The following is a 16,850-nucleotide window of genomic DNA, read 5'->3' on the forward strand; positions in this document are numbered from 1 at the left end:
GAGTGTGCGACTTTTTTTTTTTTTTTTTGGCCGGGCAGTGTATGTATTTGGTGTCATGAGACTGTCTGTCCCCATAGTATGGCAAAATTCAATAGGATACCAATCCAGCATTCATATGCATCAAAAGTCTACGTAAATGGAGACCTTGTTTCAGATATAGCCACAAAATCTTGCATAATTTAGTAACTTCTGTCATAGAGAAAACGGACAGCCGCACTGAGCCAGACAACAGACCGACTCACATTAGCTTTCCCACTAAAGTCTCCTTCTGAACTCCCTAACTAACTGCAACATGTCTTGTCCTGCACCTTAGCTTGTGGAAGCAGCAACTTCAGAAACATTCATTAGGGGAAAGTGCACTGCCAACATCAGTTTGCAGGTTAGATAGGTAATTAGCTACTCAGCTGCAGTACATTTAACAGCATGTGAACACACTTGAAAATATTTTTTTGGTCTAGTTAGATGGCTGGTATGTTCCTCGCTATTCAAAACCGTATCGTGCCATCTGCCCTTGACATGTAGGCTGTGGTGCAAGATTATTTAATTTATTGTGGTTTACCTGCCAACCAGCTGCTGTCAATCAGATAATCTAGTCACCTGAGTTTAAAAAAAGCATCCCTGATATTTTATCAAAAATCTAATTTCTTCATCTTACTCCAAGAACTGTACTACACAACATTATTAATAAAGCATCTAACTTAGTAACAAGGAAAGTCTGAACTGTCACATGGTGCAAAATATGATACCACATGGGATCAGATTTGTGTCCATATAACCATGCAGAACTTTGTAAATTTCAAACAAATATTCTGAATACAACTCACTCAAACAACATGTCATCACAAAAGTAAAACTTAGAACTTTCTAACAAGCAAATGTGTATCTGTGTAAATTTGTGTTGGTATGTTCTTTTGTTTATGGTTCTCTCCACTGCCTTCTCACACATCAGACTTTTACCCTCGCTGTCTGCTTTGCCGTTACACTGCCAGCTCTCTGGTTGTGCTGCCTGACTTTTTGTTCACAGTTACGGCACAAATCTTTTGCGTGGGCACAGTCTTTTGGAGTGGGATGCCCCCATTTTGTTGCATCTGACTTTTTTTCTCTTGGTGATTGATTTAGTTGTAAATATAGTTTGGAACACAACAAATCTGTTGTCAGCAGCTTGAAAATGACATGGAAGTTAGAGCTAGTTAACAAATAGTCGTACTGACCCATGTTTCATATTTGTTTCATTGTCTAACCTAAAAACAACTTATTATATAGGAGTTTGTATGAGAACTGCAAACAAAAAGTCCAGCAGCACAACAAGCTGGCAGTATGACAGTGAGGTCAGATGTCTGCTCAGTGAAAAAGATGCATTGGGAAGTATAAACAAAAATACATATTTCATATTGTTTTCAGAAACGCATGTAATTATTTTGTTGCTGTAGTTGAATGTATTGTCTCCTCAACAGTCTCCTCCACATTGGCACAGAATTGTGCACTTTAAAGAGGCTTCTTTGCATTTGCAATGCCTCTGGCAGCATTTCATGCTGCCACAACGTAAGAGTTCAAGGATAGACTGATTTGCCTGTGGAACAGCTGACCGCAATGCTCTCCGGTTGCTAAGGTCCAAACAGTTTATTTGGTAGTCGACATTTCTGCAAGGTTCCTGACCGGAAAATGACTGTTTATTTATTCATTTTTTTTATGATGAAGCAACTAAAATAATCTATCTTAATTCAGCCTTCGTTGTTGCTAATGGTATTTTTATTATGATCCTTGACCATCAAAACACATGGGCAAATATATCTTTTCTGTGTTCTAAATGCTCACTACCATAGGTCTTTGTGTATAACTGTATGTATTTGTGTGTATGTATTTCACTACAGCTAAAGGACACTAAGTCAGCGGACCAAAAGACCACGTTACTCCACTTCTTGGCACAAGCATGTGAGGAGGAATTTCCAGATGTGATCAAGTTTGTTGATGACCTGGAACATGTGGATCGAGCTAGCAGAGGTACGTTACAACCCATACGAACCATTCGCCACACACACACACACACACACGCATATACTGTCTTGAACAGATTTGCCACCCGAAGGGAAAACAACAGCCATCGCTGTTTACCTGCACATTCAAACTCATGCAAGGATCACTACTCACGGTGCTACTTGATAATTTTAACACTGCAGTTTACCTCCCACTTTCTCTGAGGTGATAGCACAGTGTGATTATTGCTGTTATTTTGGTCGCCTGCTGGTGTCAACTTAAGTTCTTTAGCTCTCCCAAGATAAAATTTCATACACTCCTGAACTCAACTTCCCTGGTGATTACTAGCAGGGCTTTGTCAGTTGGTCTTACAAATGGGAGGTATTAGTAATCAAATAGTTAAGATTTTTTTAGCAAGCAAAAGCCATGCAAAAAGGAAACTTTGTTTTTTTTTTTGTTCCTTTTTTTGGTCTCTGTTTTGCAGCTCTGTGTGAAAAATCCTGTCTGAGCCAACCTCTTTAGCTTTGAATTAAATGAGAAAAGCCTTTTATGTTATCATCTGCACAGTGTGTTGTTTAGGAAACTGTGGGCATTATTAAATCTGAAAACTGAATAATATTTTAGAAATTTAGAAAGACTGGTCTGGCCTCATGGTTGATGGTGGCCATTAGGTGCCATCGCCTGACATAGATGGTGTGGACAACAGTAGTTTTAAATAATGGGAGTGCTGTGCCTAATGAAAACATAATGAGATATGTGTGTTGTCTGACTATACAGACTACTGATATCATGAATCTTATTGCATTTAACATAGCCTAATTTCATATCAGCTGTGTTTATCCACTGAGATCCATCAGCAAGCACACTAAACAAAGCTTATGCAAAGTAATCAGGTTAGTAAAAGAGCAGAGGAAGTGATAATGTCCATCACAGTGGGCTACGTCCAGCATGAAAACAAGATTCAGTCAGCAGAAGTGTGACATTATATCATATTGCATTATATTTTGGTAATATAAATACATCTAAAATGTTGTAGTTCATACTTGTTTGTTTTTGCTGTGTATTTAGCAGCAGCAAGTCGAAGGCACAAACAGAACCGCCTACCGAGACAGAAATGGGGCATCCTTTCTCTGCATGCCTTTGTTTACTCTGAGCTTTACTTTTACCTTTCTACTTTTGTAACTCTCTAGGGATTATTGTGGGATTAGATGCTTGTTGATTCTATAAACATACATTGTATTTTATTGTTCTCGTGTTTGATCTGTGCTGCAACTCAGTTCATTTGCACTGCTGTTTGATACAAACATTAATCTTTTGCTGTTGCACATTTACAAGTTAAAGGTTTATTTTTCCAGCAAATGCTTCAGGTCATGTCAGCAATTGAGATGAAGAACATTAGTTTGTTTGATTGTATTTTAAGAAACTGTGTTGGTGTTCACACAAATTGGCAGTTGTTGTAGTTTTATGCTTTTTTTTTTTTTTTTTTTTTTTTTTTTTGCACAGGTATGCACACTGATATGGCTACACACATATGCTCTCACAGTGCTATGAGTTTAGCCAGTGCATCCAGAGTATTGGAAAGGTCAGAGGCGAGCAGGGCCAGGCTGGGTGGTCAGAGCAGACTCGGACACCTCTCAGACAGAAGCAGTGAGCCGCAGTCTGTGCACAGTTTATGTTTGCGTGCATGAAGTTGAACTTTCACAGCGTGTTTCCCCCTGCTCCAAAGACAATTTTATCCATTGCTCTGTTCCCAGCAGGAAGGAGTGTTATTATTGTTTGGACTCTTGCCGTCATAAGGACTCCTCCAGCCCTTTTTTTTTTTCCTCCGTACTTTGATAATCTGTAGATAACGATGCTCCTGTCGAGTGTTTCATTTTTCCCAACTGTGCTGCATGTCCGCAAGCCCTTGGCCAAGGCTCATAAGTACAAGGGTGAGATCAATGGAAAGCGCAATCCTTGGATCTTTCTTTAGGCTTTGTCCACCTCCTTACTTCAGAGACCTCAAGCTGAGTATATTTGCATCTATATAGAGTAGTAGTGCTCTTCCTCTCTAGCACTTTTTTTTCCTCTGTGTTTCTCCATTATAAGATGCATACACTGTCTATCTCTCCATATCTGGTATTAAGACACACAAATCCAATTTCTTTGTGAACCAAGCTGTTGAGTGGCTTCTTTTTCATTAGTCTGACAGTCATTTCAGAGACCTGTAGACACACTAAAAGGCTGCATTGCATTCATAGACACTAACCAAAGAGCATGAAAACAAGGTTGGGTAGAGGTAGCAGTAATGATTTGCGTTTCTGTTGTAAAAGCCGGTGTCTTTTGACTGCGTCTAACACAGCCCTCGCAGCCCTCCAACCCCACCCCCCTCTGCCAATGCTGTTTCTCATGGCAGCCAAACTGTACTTTAGTTCAGGGGGTTCCTTTTGTGTCTGTCTTCTTATTTTTGCCCCCTCGCTCTTCTTTTCAGCTCCACAATCATTATTTCTCCTGACTTTGAGAAGCTCTCTTTCTCTGCTACTTCTCTCTCTGTCATTTTCCATGTAGCTATTTATCTGTCTGTATGTAAAGTCTGTGTCGGTGTGTCTTTCTTGCTCTCTGGCCCTTTTCCTGTCTCTTTTGTCCCTTGTTAGAAAAACACACACACAGGTGTAATAGACAGATAGCAGGTTGGGGCAATTAGGGTGGTTTGTTGAGTGGTACTTGGAGCTGATTTTTATGTTCAGATACAGAACAGAATACAGAGACATATTAATGTGCTCAACGAGGCTACTTCAGCTTGTAACTTATAATACCATCTGTCGGCAGCAGAAACGCCGCTTGCTTGCTGCGCGCAATGCTAAACTGACATTCCTGCATAAATGTTATTATGCAGGAAAGATGGAAAGGCTGTTCTGGTTCAGCTCCTTTTCAAGGCTTGTGGCCTTGAGCAGTCATTAAGGAGTAATGTAAGTGTTCAGCTACATTGAGATGGCTCTCTGTATGGTTCAAGCTTTGTTTTGTAGTTTTTGCCACATGCGGTCTGAGCGATGAGCCTCTGGTTGAAAGTATATAGAATGAGCACTCTGCACTGCAATTCACTGACTGTCAAGCTCTTATGAAATGTAGTGCTGCAGGTGCTCGGCATGTTGAATGCGTGCGCTAGGATTTCCTACAGGTCTCCTTTTGACAGCCTCAAGAACCAGTGGTCTAGTCACACTTGTCTGTCAGGCTTTGGCCTCATAAGGCCTATCTGCATTTCTTCACTCTTCAGATTTCCATACGTCAAAGGATGATCTGTTGTGGAGGTCTGTGTGTAGCATCGCTGTTTGTGAGTAGGCATGGTTGTGTGCTACGTTCAGTCTCATTTATTGCACAGCAGGTTGGCAGAGTAATAAAAGGATGTCAATGAGGGATTTGACCTCTACAAATATTTCAATTATTATTCTTCTAAAACACCCTATATCTGTCTGCAACCCCTCAGGACCACAGAGGCATCCGCTGCTCATAAAAATCACTCATGCTTTAACGCACAGAAAGAGAAAGCAAGAACAGGGTGACCAGAGAGAACAAGGAAAACAAGGAAACACCCTTTTATATTTTATCTCTGCTTGTCACTGTACCCCTGAGCAATTATTTCATAATTCCTAAGTCGTATATAGCTGCCGTGCTTATATAGAGCATCGGGATCATCTGTTTCCAAATACGTTTCTCTGTGTTTAGCAAAATATATCAGCTGCTGGTCAAAATTCCAAGCAATATTGTGCTTTTTTTTTTTTCTGTTGAAGCATATGCCTTCCGTGTGAGGGAATCTCATGACAAAAGCTCAAGGATTGGCTTGCGAAGCTAAGAAAAAAGGGGATCCCTCACTGTGCTACTGTGTGTGTTGTCCTCCCTTGCTCTTTTCTCAGTCACTGCACCATCACTGGGCTTTAATTATTTCTATTAACAGACTGCTGGTCTGGCCTCCTCTGCAGGCTGCCCACACCTTATTGAGCTGATATTACTTGCTTGGTAATGCAGAGGGCTTTAAGGGAAAAAGAGAAAGACTGAAATTGAAATGACACAGCAGGTAAAGAGTCAGATTTAGATATTTGGATATAAGTTTGGGCTATTTTATTATTGTTTTATGATTACTAATCTGGCAACTAATGCATTATTTGTATTTACAAATTATTCATTATGAAGATTTACAGTTTTATAGGCATTGACAGAATCCAAAGAATTTCTGTTATAAAAACTCAGAGGTAGAAGACACTTTCTCCCACTAAGTTAACATTTTTAAAATATATTCTTGTAAAAAGATTAAATTGGCTAAATGCACCATAAATTAAACATTAGTGTGTTTTACACTTTAGAATTTCAACTTCCAACAGTTCATTCATTGCATTTCCTTTCTAACTTTAAGTTTGCGTCACAGAATAAGATGTAAGCAATTTTCTAACTTAGTTTTTATGTGAGTCAGAATATATATTTTTCTTTAGTTTTTTTTTTTATATTTGTTTAAAACATGATCAGAACCAAGTGTTTAGCACACAAGGACAATTCATTCTTAATAATTAGCTAATTTTCACAGGTACAATATGAGATATTTGAAAGGTAAAACAGATTTTAGTAAAGTAAAATAAAGTAAATTAGCAGCACCTATTATCAGTATATTCAGTAAAGCCCATAGTTTGCTTTAAAACTGATCCTTGAAATGTTTATTTACTAATATTAATTTTAAAAAATGTTAACAGAATTGTTTATTTCTGATGGCAACATTGGGCCTATGTTTTTTGTTTTTTTACATTTGTCACAACTGTGTCAGAATTTATGTAACAATAAATGAATGGCTTAACTGTGAGCTCTTGTCATTTCTCTTCCCAATTGCTTCTATTGTTCCTGACAAGAAAAGAAGAAAGAAATGTATTAGGAAGATTTTTCCCCATATCACCTCTTCTGGATGAAAACATGAACATTTCCTTCGACAGCTTTCTGCTTTCTGTTGGTTATGTTTATTGTCCATATTGGCAAGGTGATTTCCTACCAAAAATCAAAATAACAGCCAATCATTGTAGAGCAGTAGTTCCGATTTAGTCATCGTTGGTCACAATGTACCCCTTGACAAGACTTTAAAAGGTACGCTGTGTAATGACATTTTTAATGCCTTTGACTGACTGTTAGTGTCTGTGGTCGGGGAGCACACAGCAAGGAAAAGGAACAAAAATTGCGAAAAAAAAAAGTCAAAATAGTGCATTGAGGACCAAGAAAAACATGCAATTAGTACAATTCATGTGATAATAATTTGTCAAGTACATATACAGTATTTGTAATCTATCAAGTCTTATGTGGTGTTTTTCTTTTTCTGATCTTTGTTGCAGCAGTCTTTTTTGTGTTTTTGTTTATTTTTTTTTTTTACAAACAAAAGTGACAATAGAATGGAAGGTGCCACCTGCCTTTTTTCCTTTCAACCAGCTGAAAGCTTGTTTTTTTTTTTTTCTCACTTTTAACTGCAGTGAAAGGCAAATTTCAAATTTAGAGAGAAATTGTACCACTTCGGCTACTGCAGACTTTTTAGAATATTAAGATGTCTGAGTGGAGTATGCGTGTGTGTCTCTTAAGACAGTATGTCCAAGACAGTATGTTCCCGTCAGTAAATGGGGTTTATGCTATAAATTCACTGAGAAGCTTAGCTACATTGAAGTTCTTTCTCTCTCTCTCTCTCTTTTCTTTTCGTAAAGCGTGTATTAGGATCAAGGGGAAATTTGAAACTACTTAAAATTAAGCAGCTTATGCCTTTTTGTCAAGTAGGGTCTAATCGGGGTAATTTAAGCCATATGCTATATTCAGTGACTAGCTTAAAGTGTCAGCCATGACCAACCTAACAGAAAGTTAGGCTTGGTATTCCCCTGCTCTGCCATTTGCATGTTCCAGGCACCTGTTGATAAAACTACAGTCAAAGGATGAAAGAAGGAGAAAGATTTTGACTTCCACAGCAATCTTCATACCTTGAGGCTTCGATTTCTGTTTGTGTCTGTTGCTCTGTTTGTTACTGCGAAGCCGCACATTCAGTGTAAATAAATGAGAAAACAGAGCGATCATTTGCTTTCACCACCCTGTGTGACAGTAAGGGCATTGTATTTTTATATTAATTTCATTGGTGCAGCCTACACAGGAGCATAAGGCAAACAGAATAATGAAAAGCTATGTACTGAACATACTTTGACTTGATATTTATATTTTCTCAGTCATTGTTTATTCCCATGGCGTTTCTGGCACAGTCTAAACCCTTAATAAGCGTGCTTTGCAATTGAGCTGACTTCTCTTTCATTTTTCTCTGTTTATTTATTTATTTTTGCGTGTTGTTTTTTCTCTGATTCTTTCACAGCCTCAAAATAATAATGCATTTGATTATACCTGTAGTTGAGTCGTCCTCTCTTTGTTTGTTTTCTTCACATTTACTTAGGATGTGGATGTGTTTCTATGTGCTTTTAGGAATGTATGCGTGCCTGAATATATGTGGGTGTGTTTCAGTGTCTGCAGAGAATCTGGAAAAGAGCCTCAGGCAGATGGAGAGGCAGCTGCTGCAGCTGGAGAGAGACCTGGAGACTTTCTCCTCCCCCGATGACCCCAACGACATGTTTTTCACCAAAATGGCTATATCCTTTACACATATATGCATACGCTGCACAGCTCCGGGGCATTATTCAGCGAGTTGATTATAATGAATCAAAGAGAACAAAAGTTTGAAGAGTAATACTGAACTGAATTTATATACTGACTTTTTTTTTTCCATTTGCAGTAGAGCAGGTTTTCTACCTTAACAAGTCCAACTGAACTTCTGTGTCTCTTTTGTTGGTCAATCACCTCCACAAATGTACTTTACCTTTTATTTATTTAAACTGTTGTGCTATTTTGCATTAGTTTTGCAATACCCCCCTCCTCTGATTGTTTATGCTATATTTGCACTGAGAATTTAGAGCTTTAAATGTGATTCCGTTCTCTCCCTCCAAATCTGACTTTTTTTTTGTGCATAAGAATTAACCTCACTCACCTGTTTGGTATCGCTCAAGAAAATAAACAGCGTTTAATATGCTGTTTAAACACCAAAGAAAAGGTAGACTTGGATGTGTCGTCTTCCCACCCTTGGTCACCCTTGGTTTCCTTCCTACTGTCAAAGTTGTGCACAGGTGATGACTGGCATCCCATTCCATAGTCAAGTTATTGCACCAGCACACCTCTCAGCTCTTTTTTGAAGGGTACTTAAGACTGAGAGCAACTTCAAAATGAAGGGAAGGGTTTGTGCGGGAGAATTACGGTGACTTTGACTTTCTGTCATTCTTTTTTACTCTCACAGTGTCAGTCATTACTGTTTATCGCTGAGGACAGAACAAGAGCAATTTGGTTTTGTCGAATTGTCATTTAATAATAACAAAACAAAACAAAAAAATACAGGCACACAAATGCACAACTTCTTTTATACTATTTCACTGCCCATTTGGGATATCTTGGTCTGTTGCTGACAGCTGTCTATATTTGTTTGACAGCAGTATAAATTATTTAATGTCTTTTGAGGTCGCTCTAGAGGATCAGGTTGACAGGTATGTCTCAGGCCAGGTGCGTAAGTGTGTGTTCAATAATACACCGTGTACCTAGCTCCCTTCATGTAGTTTTGATCAATAGCCTAGGGGCTGGGGCACTGATGGCTTGTGCTGTAGTAGTTAGCTGAGAACTTGAGTTCAACACAGAAAGGCTCACTGAGAATGGATTTGACAGCGTTGTCTTTTTTTCTGCTTTGCTTTTCAATTCCAGGTGCCTCGCACAAAATGTCTTGGCACTGATTAAAAACTCTATGAAATATAATGTAGGTGAGCAACTTAAGTGAACAGCTAAGTGTCAGATTTTTCATTTTTACAACAGGCAGCCAGTAAAACCAGAAAGTCAGCTAGACATACATGAGCATTTCTGGGCTTAACTGTGCCATATCAAATGCACTATCCAAATTTTGTGTTTTAAGCTGCTCAGAGGCTGCATTTATTCTAAAGCCACCCATATGTGAACCTCATCTTTTGGGTTTTAAGTGATACCAGAGTTTAAAATCTAGAACATATTTATCATTTTGTTGCTCAAATAGTTTTGAATAAACAACACAAAAACAACAAGTGAACCAACTTCCTAACTTCTGAGCCCAATTCCTTTACTAATCTATTTATAAATATGCTAAATCATGTGTTTATAATGAAGCTCTGCAAAGTGACTTGCAAATGTACCATTTTTCTTCAGTAAAATACATTAATATTAGCTTATATTTATGTAGATTCATAGCCATCCAGGACAGAGAAAGTCTAAATGCACTTGGTCAAAGTCAGAGGCAAGGGCATTCGCTGTTTTATTGTTGAAGACGTTTCACTGCTTCTCCTGAAGAAGCCTCTTGAAAAATGATACAATCGTGTTAAAAATTTATACATGGCAGCTGCACCTGCGGCTGATGAAGTTTGCTGGTGACAGTCATTATTTTGATCAGCGAAATCCACGAGCAGCATCCAAACATGAGAAGCTGGGAGTGGGGAGTGTCACGTTGGTGACATTGAAAATTCCATTTTCACTTCATGCCCCTGTTACTGTTACTCTGTTATTGGTCTAGTGTTGCACTTCTGAATCTGCACCAAGCTAGTAAAGGTAGCAGATTAGAACAGGGGGAGAATCTGGCGAAGAATGAGCAAATGAAGAAAGGGAGAATGAAATATGATGGAACAGAGGGGGTGTAAGAGAATTCTTGAGAATGAGCTACAGCAGACCATTGCTTTCTGTGGAATAGGGAAGAAGTCTGGAGAGGAGGAACAAGAGGAGGGATATTTCACAACCCATGATACTATCAACCACAGCTTTCAGTTTTTTTTCTTTTCTCGCTCTCGCTCTCTCTCTCTTGCTTTCCGTCACCTGCTTAGACTTTCCTCATGCTTCTTTCCCTCAGCTCCTGGCTTGGAAAGATATTACTGACAAGTCAATCTGGGAGGAGTGCCTATTGAACAGCATTTACCCAGCTGTGAATAGGTAGTCCCGTCCCCAGCCAGATTCAGCTGAGGCCAAACCTCAAATAGGTCTATCAATTGAGCTATAATGAAGGGGCACAATAGGAGCCAGAGAGGCTGCCCACACTCTTGTGTGATGCCACACACGCAGTCACTGTTGCCTCTTATCTGCCATAAGACGAGAGTACCTCAGCCATTAGCAAGACTGATGGTTAGGGACCACAGTCTATATTAGGGACGCATCATTTTATTATATTCTGTTATTTTTCACAGAAAATTACCCTCACATTTAATATAAAGATATAATAAAAATTGGTTCAGATTGTTTCCAACTTTTTCATACAACAGAGGCTTTGAATTTTATTAAACAAGGTCAGCATGTGTAAAAGACAGACAAGGATACACCTTTGAAAATGGAATAATAAAAACTCAAGAACTAATAAAATAGCCAAGATCAGAAGCAAATTCACTCTTTGTATATTTCACATTGAGGAAATATTGGGTGTGTGGTGACTGACAGCAGATTTGCTCGACTGTACTGTTTGCCCTGGTGGTTAGCAAGGTGTGTTTCTGTGTTGTCACATTCCGCCACACTTTGCTCTGACACCGACACCTTTCCGGCACATGTTGACACCACCAATCCCTATTTGTCCTCGTCCACAGACACACAAAAGGGCCGACATAGCAGAGCTGCCCTTTGCTTTTCTTCAACCACGAGAACCTTGTAATGCTCTTTAGTCTTCAACATGTGTCATTCTTGATGCAGATGACTGTATATGCAGTCGTACAATCTGCAATATTTGCCGGATCTGTTTACTGAAGGATTTAGCCATTTCTGTGAGGGCCAGCACTTGACACTGGTCTTTGAGCATTTTGAGGTGCAAGGACATACTGTTGCCTAGAAATTTCAAGCAGAGGAAGACTGAGCCAGTGCTTTTTGCTGCATTTGGCACAGAGCCAACGCTGAGAGCACAGTTACATGCAAATGTGTTGTTATCTGCTGTTTACATAACTGGGAAATACTTTTCAGTAAGTCCAAATCTGATTGGTTCAGTTCCAAAATGACAGTGGCAGATTTGTTTTAAATTAAAATAATCTGAACTTTCAACGCAGGTAAAACGTAGCAGCTGTGTGAAATTTGTTTGCGTTGTTTTCAGAGCAGAATATCACCTTTTCTTTGTTTGTGTTTGCAGTTAATATTGTGCATGTCAGATTCACTAACACTCTTTTCCAGCAGCTAGACATGTGTCACAGATGCTGTAGGCTGCAGGGGGGTTAACACACTTTAGCTAACCTGACAGACAGCATCAGAGCTCTTAATGCCAACATCACAGTTTACCACTGACTGATTTCCAGCTTCAGATCCTAACGAAAACAGGAGGGAATGCTCTCCTTTTTTTTGCTGTCAAGTTTTCAAGAAGGACTCGCGTCAGAGGTTAATAGGTACTTATTGTGTGATGGATGTATTGTCGACCTTGACCACCACCCTCACAGCTTCAGCAAAGTCGCACGGGAGCAGTATGGGAAGCTGGTAATCATGCACAGCAATATGGAGACGCTGTATCAGAATGTGCTGGAGTACTTTGCTGTTGATCCTAAGAAGACCTCTGTGGAGGAGCTGTTCACTGATCTCAGCAACTTCCGGTCCATGTTCACGGTGAGTGTACTGTACGGTAGATTGCACTGTAGAGAATCACTAAGTTTGTCACATGCAAATGAAGAATTTAACATGTTACTGTAAATGTTAGCACTTGATTGAAACTGGGTGACTGATGTTGATTTGTCGGTTCTCAGTATTACTGGCAGAACTTTTACATTACAGGAAGACATTGGAATACATTTTGACATGAGCAGAATGATGTAAACCTAATCATGTTTTATAATTTTCAAAAATGTGTTAATTTACCAGCTGGAATCTTGGAACTTTGATGCATTAAGCAACTACGCCTTTTAAATGAAGAGATCACAGTGACTGGTGTTTCATAATGCTATTTCTGGGTGTTTTATTTAGTCACTGTGGGCTCATTTTTCACACCAATGTAAGGTCCTGCACATCTATGAAAACAGCACACAACCATGGATTGAAGCAGAGGAAACTCAAAAATGGGTTCTGGACAATTTAACAAAGTTCTAATGCCATATCTCATTTAAAAAATAACATGCAGCCACAGGTGGTTTAAATATAGGGGTAAAAAAATCGGCTACTTGAGATGCTATAGCTACTGCATTTTTAACATTTTAGTTTGTTTCCATATTTTTTTTCTATCTACACTATGCAAACACAGCCTGCAGGTCACTGAAGGTTCAAAATGTGTCAATTCTCAATGTTTTTACTCTCTTTTGCTCTGAAAAATGGTGTAATTGTAGCAGTTTTGTAAAGACAACATGTCCTTTAAACCTGCTGGCAGATTCTGGGGTTCCGAGGGTTGAAGGCAGTTGCTTGGAGCTTTAGATGTATTTGTATATTGTATTTGTATACTGTCTATTATCTCAAAAAGACATTGGAAAATATTGTTAATTCTGCTTTACTGCTTCTGACTTTATAAACATGACCATCTAAAGCCGACCTTTAACAGCATCAAACTATTTAATAAGTTGGACTTGGTCGTCTTTTCTAACAGCATCAAACTATTTAATAAGTTGGACTTGGTTGTCTTGCAGCCTTGTCCTTTACAGTGAAAGACCTAACCTTGTGGAAGTGAAAGCTTGTTGCAGGCAGGTGTTTAGATATTTCACGGACAAGATTGCATTTAATCTTGAATACCAAAAAACTAAAGTAAAATGTCTGAGAAAAGTTGCAGTCAATCTCAAAAATAGTGATTGTTTAGAATCCTTTTTAAACGTTTGCTCTTTTAATTTAATTGGCTGTATTGAGATAGAACCTGTGCTTCTTTTTTTTGTCAGTTTCACATTAGTAGACTGTGGTATAATGTGAAGCAGAACAGTGCAAGTCCTGTGTAGTCCAGTCCCACCCAGACATTTATGTCATCACTGAGCTCTGTGGCCTTATCAGTCTGGTGCGACTGCGAGCTGTGGAAAACCCACTGTGTTTAATCAGCAGGATTAGTGGCACAGGCCACTGGGCGCAACAGATAATAGTAGCTAATTAGCCTACTAAAGTTCTTGCCCTGCCCCCAACTTAACATCTATCACACACACATAAATGGATTTCATGCTTCTTTGCTTTTTTTCCTGCTTAGTCATTTGTTGTAATTTACTTTTTCTTGTACTCTAAAGCCACGCGCTTTTTGAGAGTTTTGATCCCATCAAATTCCCGGCTTGGGATCATTTAAAAAAAACAAACAAAAAAAAAAAAACTCACCTGCAATGTAATGCTTCTTTTCACAAGATAATGTGTGGGTGATTTCTTTGCGATACAATCTTGTAAATGAATGTGAGATCTTGCTTCTTTCCTTGCTGCCTGTCTGCCTGAAAGACAGAAATTCCTGCTTACTGTTCACAAACATTCTATATCCTACATTAGGCCTAAAGAAAGGCTTTCAGACAGTTTTAAATAGATTTCAGCTAGGTATTTGATGCCATCTGTTTTGCACTCCTCTCTTTTTTTTTTTGTTCAAATTCACAGTCTAACGCTCAGTTGCAACACATCGTTATGCTGTCTGCTGTATGTGGCATCTGTGACTGAAGTAACTGGAGTCTCTGCACAGTCTTCACAGGCTCCAGAAAACAGTCTGGGGAAAAAAACGTTCCCAGGTGCATTGCTTCTAGTCTGGCTGCTCTTTTCTTATTTTTTTTTTTTTATACCTATTCTATTGATCCCAAGACTTCTCTGTGCTGTAATCCTTGTCACACTTAAATAGCCTCTACCCAAGTCACCACTGCCTGTGGTCAGATATGAATCAGACCCAGAGTGAACGATATAAACCCTTATTGTACATTCCATGCAATATTATTGACAAATAATAATAAGAAATGAAAATGTTTCATATTTCAGCTCCAGTCCCTTTTGTTTTTTTTCTCTTTAGTTCAGGTTTAGATTTTGCAGTTTTTATATTCTGGCCAAACATAACAGTTAATGACTTGGCCACAGAAAGGTGAACAAGCCAAGTGTTGTAAAGGCTATAGACCTTATATGGTCAAAACTCCCAAGGTAGCTATTTATTCCCCTGTGATAGGTCAAGGCTTAACCAGCTTACGCCCTCAGCAATTCGTTCAATTGGGCACATCACACAGACATATCCTGGGAAAAGCCAAGGCTAGGTCAATGAACGAAGGCATACAGTAAATCTCAGCATCGTAACCTCTCGGTCAAATCTGTGTCAGCATTTACCCTGTTGTGCCAAGGCCCATGCTAATAGGTGCGTGCCGCCTCTAGACCGCTGCCCGAGGCGAACTGAGCCTTGAACTGTGCGTATCCTGCTCACATGAGGTGTGTGCGTGTGCATGTGTGTTTGTGTGCGTATGTCATTCTGTCTTGGCAATTTTTTGATAGGAAAAGCTGCTTAGTTTTTTTTCCACACACATCGACATACACACTCATGTGCACACACACATGCAGCATGCTCAGTCACCCGTAGGAAGGAGACCCAGGGCGAGGCCGCACATCTGACAGGAATCCAATTGAGCGTGTCTAATGGCGGACATCCAGGAGAGGAGGAGGGCGAAGCAGACCTGCAATGATGAAGGAGAGCGGAGGGCAATTTCCTCAGAGAGCTGGTTCTCTCTCTCTGTCTCGCTCTCGACCACTCTCTCCCTCATCTCAATATTACAGTAAAAATGAATGTTTTGTCGGAAGACAAAAATCATAAGGCTCTCGTTTTTTTCAGGCTTGCAGCGCCATGTGATGATTTAGAGTGATCTTCTCTTAAGCGAACCCACTTGCTGTATTGACCCGTTACTGACTAATCATTGTTTTCGAATACTGCTGGAAACAAGGGTCCAGTTTTAAAAAAGACGTCTGTTTGATTCTGCACACTTCCTCGGTGGACCTGCATAGTCATATGACTGAAACAATCTGCCTTTAAGTTTTGACCATTGATAGATGAATGGCAATGAAATTTTCTACCCACATTTATGGTCCCAAGAGAATGAATTCTGCTGACCCCTGTAACGCCTCGATAAGGTTTAAGTTTAAATATCCTCACGACTATTTGATGGATTTTAATGAACTTTGCAACAAATAATCTAGGTCCCTAGAGGATGAATTCTGATGACTGATCCTCTGAATTTTCCGGTAGTTTTTATATATTTAAATAATATGCTTTTATTTGTGGTTGGTTGATTGCCAGAAAATTTTGTATAAACATTTACTTGTTTAAATACACTGAACTCTATTGTGTAGGTTATTGCGATGTGTTGCGGACATTCATAGTCTCTTCCAAATCTCATTTGAATTCTAAGTTTGTAAAGTATCTTGCTGGTGTCCCCTTTAGTTGACAACAAACTAATTTTACATTTTTTACAACTTGTTTTCGTTTAAAATATAAGTTAAATGTAACTGAAAATCCAACCTGTGAAGCTATTGTCAATGGCAACGATTTTACCACTGACTAGACTATGAATGCAGTTGTATAGTTTAAGGGTGCCAGCAGCTCTGTTTCATTACTAATATGTTTACTTTCTCTTTTACTAATTGAATTTGACTTTTTAATGAGCAAGCTGCTTTATTGTGAAGAGGAGAATGAGTGTCAGAGTTTTGACAAAGTTGAAATTAGGCATCCATCATAGCTGTCTACTTGTGACCTGAGATCACTTAATTGTTCCCTCCTGAAAATGTATTCTGTGTTGGTAATCTTGTTCTTTTCTTTTCTTTTTCCTCATTTCCTGTGCCCATAATTACCAGATTGGATGCCCATTAAGAATTGAGTCATTTGTGAATCAGTGGTTGCCATGAGCAACCGACAGTCATTCCATCAAATCAAA

General features: G+C 39.1%; 1 protein-coding gene across 3 annotated transcripts in view; it reads left to right on the plus strand.

Annotated features, from left to right (window-relative positions):
* The window catches only part of LOC111562582 (protein diaphanous homolog 3-like), a 164,353-nt gene that overhangs the window by 75,559 nt on the left and 71,944 nt on the right, over positions 1-16,850 (plus strand). For all 3 annotated transcript variants that reach the window (XM_055013596.1, XM_055013592.1, XM_055013590.1), the window contains 3 exons: positions 1,872-2,001; positions 8,470-8,594; positions 12,460-12,624. In XM_055013596.1, the coding sequence (XP_054869571.1) occupies positions 1,872-2,001; positions 8,470-8,594; positions 12,460-12,624 (420 nt within the window). The remainder of the gene's footprint in view (positions 1-1,871; positions 2,002-8,469; positions 8,595-12,459; positions 12,625-16,850) is intronic.

This window comes from Amphiprion ocellaris, chromosome 1 (genome assembly GCF_022539595.1).
Source record: "Amphiprion ocellaris isolate individual 3 ecotype Okinawa chromosome 1, ASM2253959v1, whole genome shotgun sequence".
NCBI classification, from domain to species: domain Eukaryota; kingdom Metazoa; phylum Chordata; class Actinopteri; family Pomacentridae; genus Amphiprion; species Amphiprion ocellaris.